Source organism: Hetaerina americana, unplaced genomic scaffold (assembly GCF_022747635.1).
Source record: "Hetaerina americana unplaced genomic scaffold, ioHetAmer1.1.p SCAF_8, whole genome shotgun sequence".
NCBI classification, from domain to species: domain Eukaryota; kingdom Metazoa; phylum Arthropoda; class Insecta; order Odonata; family Calopterygidae; genus Hetaerina; species Hetaerina americana.
In genome coordinates this window covers 22749862-22763251 of record NW_027287427.1, presented here as the reverse complement: position 1 = coordinate 22763251, position 13390 = coordinate 22749862, and the positions used below count along the sequence as shown (strand labels likewise).

The 13390-nt window shown below is 38.3% G+C and overlaps 1 protein-coding gene across 1 annotated transcript; it reads right to left on the bottom strand.

Annotated features, from left to right (window-relative positions):
• Nucleotides 1-752: 752 nt before the first annotated feature.
• RpL31 (ribosomal protein L31) lies at nt 753-2633 on the bottom strand. Its single transcript, XM_071596505.1, has 3 exons — nt 2572-2633; nt 2132-2356; nt 753-955 (listed from the first exon to the last, which is right to left on the bottom strand). Exons 2-3 carry the CDS (start codon nt 2353-2355, stop codon nt 805-807), a joined length of 375 nt encoding a protein of 124 aa, XP_071452606.1. The 5' UTR covers nt 2356; nt 2572-2633; the 3' UTR covers nt 753-804.
• Between the last annotated feature and the right edge of the window lie 10757 nt (nt 2634-13390).

The window sequence follows — 13390 nt, the reverse complement described above, 5'->3', positions numbered from 1 at the left end:
AAATTTCACTGGACTCTACTTACTCAATATATATAAAAAAATTAATAGCATTAGTCGCTCTCAAGATATTCTCACCACTGATGAATTCCCGAGTTTAATAACAATTAGGATATTTATGAACAGCGCTTAAGATAAATGTTTTAATTTAGTCTCCTAATATTGCTCAAAATGAGACTTCATATTACCATGCTAATTTTCTTAACTCTGTAACTTCACAGTTTATGCTAATCCACATCTCCAATTTCCTTTAAGGTGCAAGTTTACCTTCGAACAATAAAACGTATTTCAATGTATATCTTCAATTCAATAATGCATGTTCAGCATATAATGTAATATAATCTTGGGTTATAATAATTTAAATAGTTTCCTTCTATAAATCACTACTTGGTCAATGAGAATGATGGAATTTAAATGTTATGTTGGTCATTTTGATTACCTAGTTACAAAAAATTGTAAGAATTTAAAGGGTTAAACGAATTAATTGCCATCAGGTTGACTGTCATATCCCCACAATAGCGACCCTCCTGGACAAAAATCAACTCGTCCATTTGCTGTCAATAGCCACTACAGTTGTGCCACTGTTGACACTTTACAGTGGGTAATCATATCTCCAAGGCTACACTTCCAAGACATTGCTGGGTACATAGCTACCGCACAGTGCCATGAAAGACATCCAATACGGCACTTTATTATGTGTAAGAAATATACCAGATGTGTAGATCATCATGAGTTGAAAAAGAAGGTTGGCCAAATGAGACATGAATATTCAATATTTTTATTTATTTCTTGGAATACATACAATTATTAATCTTGGCTAGCATCTACATTTTCAGTCTGAAGACCCTTAAAAGATGCAACTGGAACAAAGGTGACCAGTGTGTACAGTTTGTTGGGAGAATCTTCATCATCATTCCTCCTCCTTGAGAGTCTGACACGCATTCGGAAAGGTACGTTCCTATGGAAAGAGAAGGAAATATCACCCTCAAGCAATCAGATTACATAGTTTTCAATATATACAGGCTTAGTTGTACCTCGAAATGTTAACTCTTAACAGTTGCTGAACCAAGGAATGTTTTACTGCACAAAGAATAAGCTATTGACTTCAGATAAATTTTGATTCCAATATCTTGAACCTGTATAACATTTAACTAATTTGTGAAAAATGTTTTAATTATATAAGATCATAACCCACAGATTCGATTTACCAACGTAATTTACAACTGATGCAATGTACCTGGAAACGGGAAAAATTCCAATGCAATTTTTAAGATACAATTCACACATCCAAATGGATAGCCATTTACGATACAGCTACTCTTCGTCGATATTTAACAGATCCTGAGCGTTTGGGATAGAGGGGAATGAATCAACACGGGTCACTAAGGACCCGATTACCCTTTTGAGCTAGAGTAAATGTATGCCATGGAACATTAAACACTACGATATTACATTTATCCGTGGTACGGGGAGGAAAAATTAAGTATTTTGGGTGGAATGAGAACGAGCAGCTAAAAGTGGTGTCGTTGTTAATTCGGCTGTTTAAGAACTTGCCAAATAGCAGTGCTTGTATCAACCAAAATCCTACGTTCGCCAGTCACCTAGCAGTTAATGATAATACATGTACGAGGTTAGGGGTACGAAACAAATAAAGAGGTTTCATTATTACTTTCATTTGGGCTCCACGCAACTTTTCTTTCATCGTACCTTTCCTTTTCAACATCAGATTCAATTGCAGGAAAAATAAAGAAAATGAAATGAAGACTGTAGGGAGGTTGTACGGAAAACTACCAAAACCCTAAGTATTTGCCAAAACTCCAAGCTACTAAGAAATATTGATTTTGACGTTCGCCTTATGCCTTGATGAGGGTGAAACTATCAGAGTTTCAAAGGCTAGTATTGCTACAAAGACTGAAGCCAATCATACTAAGGATTTATGGGCAAATGAAATGAAAAATGATAATAAAATTAATATCTGAACCAAACCCGTTCTTTACGAAGTTAGCAAATCGGAAAACCTGATTTTATTATCAACATCCAGAACGAGCGAATGACTTCTTCATGAACATCAGTTTTGGTTACTCAAAGTAACCATCTTACGAACAGAATGTATCTTATTAGGCAAATATCTTACCTGATACCCTTAGACCAAACTTGTTTATTCAGCCTAGTATCTACTCGAACATCAGGGGTGCCCATCTGCTTCACGGCAAACTTCCTTATTTCTTTAATGGCTCGAGGGGCCCGCTTCTTAAAGCCAACGCCGTGCAACCTCTTATGAAGATTTATGGTGTACTCTCTTGTAACAACCTCATTTATGGCAGATTTGCCCTTTTTATCACCTTTAGGCTTCGTCATGCTAGAATTCAAAAGCAATAATCCAAATGTAAGTAAACACAACGTGGAAGTCCATGCCACTAATAACAATGGATACAACAACTATAATTAGTCATAATATCAACAAATATCGTGAAAAGAAAAAGGTATACACATATTCTTATTGAGACACAACAAAACATATAGAGAAAACAAGAATTTGTGATGGATGACAAAGGATTTTAAACATTCACTTACTTGCTAACGTTACCTCAGTACACGTTCTTCACGGAAAAAGAGCGAAGCTGGTGACATCTATGTAACGAAATTCGCTTGGCTTTTGTCCATATAGCCGCCATATCTAGCAGGATATTTGAAAGTACATGTGACGACTGCGGTTATTGTGCCACTAAATGGTCCATAAAAGAAGAAAATATTTTTTAATTCAACTGATTTTTAGTACTTTGATAAAGATTTAATGACACTGATATTGCATTATCGTATCAACAATTGAATGATAACTTGCAGGAGGAAATTTTGTTAACCACCATGCAGCAACTACAAATTAGGTACAGTATTTTCTTCATTTCTCATCACTTTACAAAAACTACCGTTTTATCACATGTTAATTGGTATTTTACACGTTAATGAGGGCGTATATGATAGATGTTCAAAGTTATTAGGCTTTACGCGAAAATACGGGAACAACTTTGGCGCAATAATCAACATGGAAGGTTGAGCAAGGACCTTGTTCAATTTGGTTTCTTTTTGGAAACATTCGGGTAAAAATGTTGCCTCTCACAAGTTTAGTACAGTTTTACTTCAAAACTCTTTTGTTAACTGCTGATTTTATAATATGTATGTCTGCTCTTTCTAATTAAATGGGAGTTTCATTAGCCTGTGTTTAAGGGTGAAAAGGTTGGTGGAACAAGCGGATGTCTGTTGAACTGAGAATGACATTTGCGAGTGTACACTGTTGTTATACACTTTAAATGTATGAAAAATTTTCTGTTAAACAACGGTAAACGGTGTAAATATGTACACATGAGACATTTATGAGTCGTCTCCTGAATCCACGCCTTCTAAACTTGAATGCATTATTATACAAAGGCACATACTGACACCTTTTATTCTTCATGACTGCGAGATTGACAAATTTTCTAAATCAATGTATTGGAAAACGAAATAGCCACCGTAAACTTGATTGGCACTAGGTTTGTTTAAGAGGGGTAGGTAAAAACGAAGTTACAAGTAAGGGGGAGATAGGAAACACTCACTAGGCCACTAGAGTGTGTTTTGGAAACAGTGACTCAATCACATGCAAACTAAATAAATAAGGAAACGAACTTAAAACCACTCGATCACAAGGGTGTGTTAAGATATAACAGTCACTTTCGTGAATCGCATTCATAACCACACTCAGGGTTTGCAAGGATATATCCTATGCCAGGGACCCGTTGCACTTACACATGGATGAAAAACAAATTGAATTAAAAGTAAAAAATAAAAAGATCCAGTTCACGTTCGCAATCACTCTGGTGTATTAAACTGTTGTGAATTGCACTCACTCACTCGCTAAGAGTTTACAAGGATTCCTCCTATGCTAGTGACTCGTGAATAGCACAGATGGATTCAAAATTGAGCGAAAACGTGCGTCCATCCGTTTTATAATTTTTATTAATCTGGTTGTGTCATTATCTCGATTCACAGATGCATAATAGATGCAATCGGTTCGGCCAAGCCGGTTCCTTCTGTAGCGCAACACAGTGGCACAACAATACTGAAAGCATTCATCATGGAAGAAAATTTAAATTCCTTACGAAACAAAATTTTATGATGGAAGTTGGCACCAGTAAGGATCAGAGTGCACGAGGACACTGCAAGGAGGTAGATAAATGTGAACCTATTCGCATAAATCGTTGTGAAAGCGCCCGACGTGGAAGTAGCAGTGTAGTACACTGATATCCATGCCAAACTTGGATATTACAAGATGTTTTGATTCTGCAAAATGCATTCGCAGCAGGAAGATACGTAGAAGAAATTAATATATTTATGTTTTTAAATTGACGAGCCACTTTTTTGCTAATCGCGTGAACAGTGTTTGCAGAAAACATAAATTTTCCTTAGACAATTAGTTATTCTTAAAAGAAGTAATAGAATTGTGTAGAGTTTAGTTTTCGTACTTGGTGTGTATAACGATATGGGCATCATACTCAAATAAATGCAAAAAAACCTTATTACTTCGTGAATATCACGACAAATTGATTTAATTGTTCAAGCGTCTTGTCCGATAGTTATGTTTTCGTGAATTTATTTCAGTCTATCTTTTTATTTATAAGCCCCATAAAATTCTATGGATAATCTAAACCTTTCTGAATAAAATGCTAATCGGCGATTAGTTACAAAAATTTACATTTTTATTGAATTCACTGAATAATTTCATCACTTTTGCATGTTTTTTCCGCAAAAATATTTTTCCGGAATCCCGATCGTAGATTTCTTATCAACGAAAGCAAAAAGATATTCCGAGTTAGCAATTAGGGAAATTTTTATTGAATTTGCTAAATAATCTATTCAATTCTGCATTTTTTGGCAAAAACAATTTTCTCAATAATTCTGAGCCCACGTATGTAACCAGCGACCGAGAAAATCCAGGCAAAATTGCATGCAAATCTCTCATTCACCTCTTACTCAATATGACCAATGCTTTCAGTACTACCGCACCCCTCTGCACCGTACCGCGGAGTTGCAAATTCGCAGTGCCGCACGTTGGGAAGGAAAGTATTGTTCCTATAAGCAGACGCCCCCACGGCAACTGAGGAGGGGATCACCTAGCCTTTTCACGACTCTGCTTGAGCTGGCAGAAAGATAGGAGGAGTGCTAATTCAGAACCACAACCCGCTGAAAGACGAATATGCGAAAGTGTCACCCCGAAAATACAGCAACCCTTCGCAGCTCCAATCTCGAAGCATCGTCGGGCGGTGAGATGTAATCGTCAAGAATACTAGGAACTGGGATCGAGGGCAATAATATTAGGTATTTTCACATAGCACCGGTAGTAACCCATGTTTTAAGCATTTAGTAGTAGTTCTCCGTAAGATTTTTCGCCTGATGGCAAATGAAAACCGGTTTTCATCTCAACTCTATTTCCGCCCAGCCTCCTTGTACCCTCAGCTCCAAATACTAGCGAAATATGTTGTATTTTTCATTTACTATTTCAAAAATTCATCTTAATAATGAGTCGCTTCAGTTATGACTGCTCTGCATTCGCAAATACCAGTTAGCGGGCTGCTGCCGCGGGGGCTGTAAAAGTTTTGTGAAATATAAGCGGAGCCCTCTCGAATTACACAACAATGGACAAAATTTAATGATAATTTATTAAAAAATGGGCGAGAAAGACTAAGTTAAACGTTAAAATAAGATTGAAAAAACTAGAGCAGGTGGCACAGGTCACATACTTGTTTCTCGGAAATGTTTTGGACCAAAATGGTCAAAGTAGTAGGGATACAAAGAGAAGAATTGCGTTAAGTAACGGAGCTTTCACAAGGAGGAAGGAATTGTCGACAGGAACGCTGAGTAAGAATTTTAAGGAAATTTTAGCAAAAAATTTGATGAGGAGCATAGTTTTGTGCTGCAGGGGACCATAGACTTCGAAGAAAGATGGTAGGCGTAGATTGGAGACCTTTGGAATGCGGGAGTGGAGAAGGATGGAAAAGATACACGAGTATGGAAAAAGGGAAACAAACGAGAAAGTGCTAGGAATCGTGAAGAGGAACGGGATTTGTTGTAAGAAATGTTAAGTAGGTAGGAAATACTAGGCACTGCATTGGCATATTGAAGAATGTGATAGAGGGGTGAACGTTACGCAGACGAGGAAGGTGCAGGAATAGGTTCGACATATTGGACGGCATAAAGGGGGGAAGAAAGTATGCGGAATTGAAGAGGGGCTTATTTTAGGTTTGAATATCAGGTTGTGTTTTATTAGGAAAGGCAAGAGGATCGTCGTTGTACCGTTGTGTGACCTGTGTCCATCCGAAACCTACCTTAATCGGTAGAATACCAAATAATTAATAATAACGGAAACATACAGGAAGGGAACAGAAAAAAGTAGTCGCATGAATTAAAATAACAACAAGGGTTGTACAGGATCGGAAAGTGCGAAAGGGTAGACTGGGAGGGAGCTTTTTATATTTATATACCCTGCAAGCCACCGCTAGGGTGTGTTGCAGAGGGCGAATACACACCAGAATAATTTTACCCGAACATGACCCTACCGCGGTCTTATTATGATCCCCTATCGTTCGTGGAAAAAATGGCATCTTAAATGAATCTGTTCTTCACTTAATCTACCTAATTTCATCAACATGATCACCCCTACGATGCGATGGGGAAATAATATATTTTCAACATCACTGCTAAAGAGACTCCCAATTTATGCAAGAGCTTCAGTCTGTAATTTAACCTTCACCCCGTGAATGATTCGCAGCCTAGCCGCTCCAAAATTTTGGATACGCTACTATGTTTTACAAATCTAGCTCCTCTACGCTGCACGCGATCCAATTCGACAATTAATCCAACTTCGTGAGGATCCCATATACTTGCAGCATATTCTAAATTTGGCCTAACCAACGACAGATAACATTTCTCTTTGAACTTTTCATCACATTAACCTAGTACTCTTCTAATAAATCCTAATTTTTTGTTAGCTTGTCCACATATTCCCCGCATGTTTCACTCAGGAGAGATCGTGAGTGAGGGTAACGCCTAGGTATTTAGTTGAGTCTACACGGTCCATTTCGGTGTTCCCAATGCAGTAGGCGTTCGGGAGGGAATTGCTCTTTTTCCAAAAAATTATTAATAAATTATTTTCTAAGTTTAATTCTAATTGCCAAGTTTCGCCCCAGCGTCGTATAGCATGAAGGTCATCTGACAAAGCTGCTGTCCTCAGGACCATGTATATCACGGTAAACCACTGCATAATCGGCAAATAAACGTATCTTACTCATAATTGTGGGGCGGGAGTAGACCTAAGGTAGTGTCTGCCTGTAGAGCTGGTTCTGGAGGTCGCTACTTCGATTCCCGGGACCGATGAACGTTTTTCAGTTCAGAAAAAAAATTTAATGGTTTTTCGGAATGAGGCAACGAGAAAAATAGATCTCTGAACCCATGATGAAAGGTAGTAGTTTCACCATCAGGCACAAGTGGCGCAGACCGAGTGGGTCGACCCGGCATTAGCTACAACAGCTGGGGGCGAGAGTGAAGTACACAGTATCGGCCGCAGTATTGCGATGTGGCAGGCGACGGGGACTACCACATTATTCTCTTAAGAAAATGTATACTTGCATTCGCATAAAGCTGAATGTAGAAGCTGCAGTAAACCAATCCTAGGATTGAAATACTAATGATGATGACTAGTGACTGCGGAGTCAATGTCGTTAACGTAAAGTATGAATAAAAGAGGTCCGAAGACACTTCCCTGGGGAGCACCTGAAGTAACTTCTACTGCATTTGAGCTGCTTCCATCTATCACTTCTCTTTAAACCCGACCATTTAAGAAGTCTTTAATCCAAACTCGAATATTTTTATCCATGCCATATGCTTCTAGCTTTGCGAGTAGTTTAATATGAGGTGCTTTGTCGAAGGCTTCCTTAAAATCTAGAAAAATCGCGTCCACTGGAGCATTGCTCTCTCCCGGAATAAGAGTATCATGAACAAAAAGGGCAAGTTTCATCTTGCAGAATCTACCTTTTCGGAACCCATCCTGATTTTTCATTTATAACTTCTGACTATCGAGTTGTCTCACGATCGAACTAGCAACCATATGTTCCATAACCTTGCACGAAATGGATGTGAGAGAAATATGTCTGTAAGTGTTCGGTGCCCCCTCTTCTCCGTTTTCAATTATTTGTGTTACGTTAGCCGTTTTCCAATCTCTGGGAACCTAGAGATCTACCAGCGACTTCTTAAATATTATTTATAGATACGGCGCAATTTCCTAAGCTAGGTCCTTAAATATACGATTGGGTATTTCATCGCGTCCGGAGGATTTATTAGGCTTAATATTTTTCCGCAAACGTTCTATTCCATTATATGAGATTTCAATTTTGGGCATCGGTTGACCGGCGCGATTTGGTAAGCTATCGGAGGCTTTCGGTGGGATATTTATGAAGAGGCTTTGAAAGAAGGAATTTAATAAGTTAGTCTTTTCCAAACTGCTGGTTACTCTTTCGCCCTTATTATTTTTGAGTGATTCAACAATTGACTTATTTCCCTGTACTTCTCTGACGTAAGACCAAAATGTTTTTGGATTCTCTTTCAAATTTTGCGCTAACCTTTTCCTTTTGAATTAACTTAACGCTTTCCGAAATTCATTCTTGGCATTCGCCCTGGACACCTCAGAACCATAAGCGATCTCATTGTTTTTGATATCCCTACTATTTTTCATCTTGGCATGACATGGCCTTTGACGTCGTAATGCCTATCTAGTATCCGCATTGTACCATCTAGGTTCTTTGCTATCTTTTATAAATTAACTGGGAATGAACTTGTTGACTGCTGAGCGCGTAATCTCAAGGAAGTGATTCCACGTATCCCCAGTATTTCGGTAATTACTATATTCTTAAAACTAGCAAATTGATTCTGTAGCACGCACTTTAGACCATTATAGTCCCCTTCTTAAAACAAGTAAATTTTCCTTTTATGCTTCTTATTTCGGACCCCATACAGCGAAAATTTAGCATTTACTGTCCTTTAGTCACTAATTCCATTTATAGTTTCTATAGTTAAGCCTTTTTCGGGAATATTCGTTGCTAACAAATCAAGAATATTATCGCCCGTTGTTGGTGAAGTGAGAAGTTGATGCAATGAGTTTTTCGATGAGTAAATGGGACGAGGCTAGTGGGTTGTTTGAGCACAGTGAAAATGGATTAGTGCTATCTGAAAGTGAATTCAGGGGTGAAGAGGTGAGGCGGAAGAGAAGCGAACGTTTGGCGAAGGCTTACCTGGGAGCGGGCACACGGAGAAATGCCACGGGTGTAGTGATATGTAGTATGTGTAGTGTGGTATGTATGGGTGGGTAGTGATGGCAATCTGAAATTTATGACAGAAAGGAGTTCAAGACAGCCATTGATGGAGTCAGGAGTGGTATATAAAATATTTTGACTATTTTTCAGTCTTTGATTGGGGAGATTACAATGGTGAGAATAGATAAACTGACATAGATGGACGCATTTTGGAAGTATGTGACTCAAATGTTTCAAAAGATTCCTTAATAAATAAATGACTCTAGTGAGATTTTAGCGATTAAACGTAATTGGTATCGACCAAACGCGGTGGAGCCATTAGTGATGCGTGACAGAACAATTGTTGAAAAATATGACAACAATTCTCTCTGATTTAGCGGTATATAAGGCCTAAGAGGGACATGGGTTTATTTTTAACTGCCGAAATGTGAATAGAGAAGTTAATTGTTCGATCTATTTATATTCCAGGGACTTAAACGATCCCGGAATTCTCATTAGCAACGAATCAACATCTCCGCCTCTTTCGGGGAATTCCATTGATACCGCAGGACATTTTTCGACTTGCAAAGATGAGTGCTGATGAGGGGTAGGGATTTTATTGCATCGACGACGGATTCTAAAGTGCGTACTTTTGAATGCCACTGAACTCCGCTATCATTCTAGTTTATCTGCAGTTGCATTTATGAAGGCAGGCCTTCCAACAGCAATAACACGTGATTTCATTTGGCGTCATTGGTCTATCTTAAGATAAACAATCCTCAACAATTTTCTCCGACATGGTTGTGTAAATAGTAATTAATATACTTCATAGGCGCATTTAATGAGAAAAATATTTATTTGTGGAACAGTTCCGAGTGTGAAGCCATTGTCAAGATTATCTGGCCATCTATTTACGGAATTTTTAAAGTGTGGGTATTGAGTAAAATGGCTTACCTACGTTACAGTCTCATTTCTCTCGTGAACACTTATCTACTTCTCGAGCCTAAGGCCACGATAAACGTAGCTTGATAGCAAAATTTCATGTCACTCGTCAGTTATAAATTGAAAAGCTCCTTAGTACATAGATGCCCCGCATACTTTTTTGCAGAATGAATGACTAGGAGCTGGATGGAGTGATTGCCATGTACCTTACGGGCATTACCTCAGTAATCCAACTTACTTGCTGAAATTCAAATGACTTTCATATCGTGGTTTACTATTTCTAATTATAGCTCTAGTAAAATATTAAAGTTACTGTGGCGGCATTTCCCGCAGTTTCTTTTGATTTAAAACTCTGGTAATCATTTTCATCGTATTGAGCTCTGCACCGTAATTGATTCTGGAAATGTAAATAATCTTTTGAACTTTTTTGTTAATCGGCCCTCGTTTTTATTTATTTTCTTTTATTTTTACTAATGTACATTATTCTTCATGGTTTCACCAGGTCCTCAGCATTGTCAGTTGTCAAGTTAAAGGTCATTCCAACACAATTCAAGAAAAATATTTTGGAATTGATACGGAATGATGCGTAATGAATTAATGCTTGTATATATTGCTGAGGATTATGCGCGATGAGAAGATTAAATGAAAAAATCTACGAAAGAGTTAGGTGTAATAGTTCTTCAAACGACAATGTAGAAATAAGCTTTATTCTCACTTTATATTTGTTTTTTTAGCTCTTCATCTTACTTTATACGCACCTGAGCTGACGTTCGCAATTAAAAACTGAGTAATTTATCACCATCTCCACTCATCTATTTATCACTCGAGTCTGCTTTGTTGACGTGTCGATCTAAATTATCAATGTCTCCTTCCCATTGCACAGAGGACAAGGCGGCATGAAATTCTTCGTTTGACGAAATCTCTTCGCGAGTATCCTGGCATTGGCCTTCACTTGCTACTTAGTATTAGACCCAAAGGAAATCTATGAAATATGTTCTTATGCCTGGTTGAACCACTGCATAGGTGTTTATATTTCACATATATTTATCGTACAGAAGCTGCACCCTTGCTAACGCAGCCAATTGTTCGTCTGTGCCCCGGCTCCTCTCGTTCAATAAAGAGAAAAAGTGCAGTTCCGCGGGGACTTGATTTTCAACTACTGGAATACGCTGAGGACAAACTTAATTTCATTTCATGCGGCTCATTTTGGGACTAGATATTTTGATTTCCTCTATATTGCGTTTTAGGAAGAAGAGAACTTTTTCTTAAAGATGCTTTTTTTGTTACATCGCTTAGATACAATGTTATCACGCTTAGATACAATATTATATATGTATATGTGTGTGTGTACTATACATGAAATCCTGCAGGCCACAGCTAGGGTGTGTGGCAGGGGGTGATTACATGAGGCTAAGTACTTTTGACACAAATATATACATTGACGACCTAAGTTATCACGTTTGCAGGAGCCTTAAATTTTTTGTATAAGACAGTGGTTTACGGAGAACTATGACACTGGAAGATTGCGGGCTGTTCTCAAGCGATTAGCAGCATATCCAAAATATTAGAGCAGCCAGGCTGGCAATCACTCGTGGAGCGAAGGTTAAATTACAGATTAAATCTCTTGCATAAATTGGAAGGACGTCTCTTTAGCAGTGATGTTGAAAATGTATTATTACCTCCATTGTATTACGGTAGAAGAGATCATGTTAGTAAATTTAGAGATATTAATTGTAGAACAGACAGATTAAAGATGTCATTATTTCGCCGAACGATAAGAGATCAGAATAATATTGTCTGACCGCGGTAGGATCATATTCGGGTCAAAATTAGTCTGATGGGTATTCACCCTTTCCACACACCTTACGGGGCTTGCGGGGTACTAAAATTAATAAATAAATAGATTTATACTAGGTATTGGAGCGGTCTAAGGAATGGGGGTTAGAATCAAACCCAATATTGCGCACTGATGAAATATTGTGCTCACGCTAAAATGTTTTAGAACTATACTTCCGATAATATGCTTTATTAATGTATTAACACATATAAATTTTAGGAGTGACTTCTATTTCGTGATTAGTTCTTCAAGTTTGTCAACAATTGATTGGAGTGCAGTTTATCCTATGCCTGGCCCATCCCCGCTGGCCTAACATTCTCCCCGCTACCAGTCTACAACATCCCACTGTCGATTAGAATACTCTGCATTCATTTTTCCTGCATCCTTTGGATTTATCCCAACAATCCCCTCTTCTCCCCCAACCATACCTACTACGTCTTCATTTGTTTTCCATTCAGTCCACTTCACCTTCTCCATCCTTCTCCACACATTTCTAAAGCCTCCAAGCTACACCTATCATCCTGCTTTAATGTTTCCGCACCATACACAACTACGCTTCATATCAAGATTTTGACGAGCCTTTTATTAATATTCTTACTTAAAGTCCCTGTAATCAACCTCCTCCTTGAGAAAATTTCTTTGCCGAACGCAATTCTTATCCTTATGTCCCAACTACTTCGACCATTTTGGTACATGACACTTCCCAGATAGGTAAACTATTTCTACTAGTTTTTGCCTTCCTATTCGGCTTATCCTTCCTCTTCCTAAAAATCGCATAAACTTTGTTTTATTTACATTTATTCTCATCCCATACCTATCGTACTGAGTGTTCAATGCGCTCAGCAGAGTTTAAAGCACAGATAGATTGTGCTTCTGTGCAGAAAGATATAAATTGTCATTTTTTTCACGAACAATAAGGGATCAGAGTAACACTGTCCGAGTAGGGGTAAAAATATTCGGGTTAAAGTTAGTCTAATGTGTATTCACCCCCTGCCACACACCTTAGCAGTTACTTGCAGGGTACTAAATATACTAATGCTAAAAATACAGAGATTGCAATTCCTTGGACGACTGACAAACTAAGGCTCGGTCATCCACAAAAACCTAACTGATTTTACGAATGCCCCATCGATTTTCATTCCTATATCCTGTTCCTCCCATGCCTATTTAATCAAGTCCTCCACATATACATTGAACAGAACCGGTGATAATGGGCAACCCTGCCTTACTCCTCTTCCTAACCCTGTCCATCCGGACTCCCCGTTCCCCACTCGCGCCTGAGCAGTCTGAGACATGT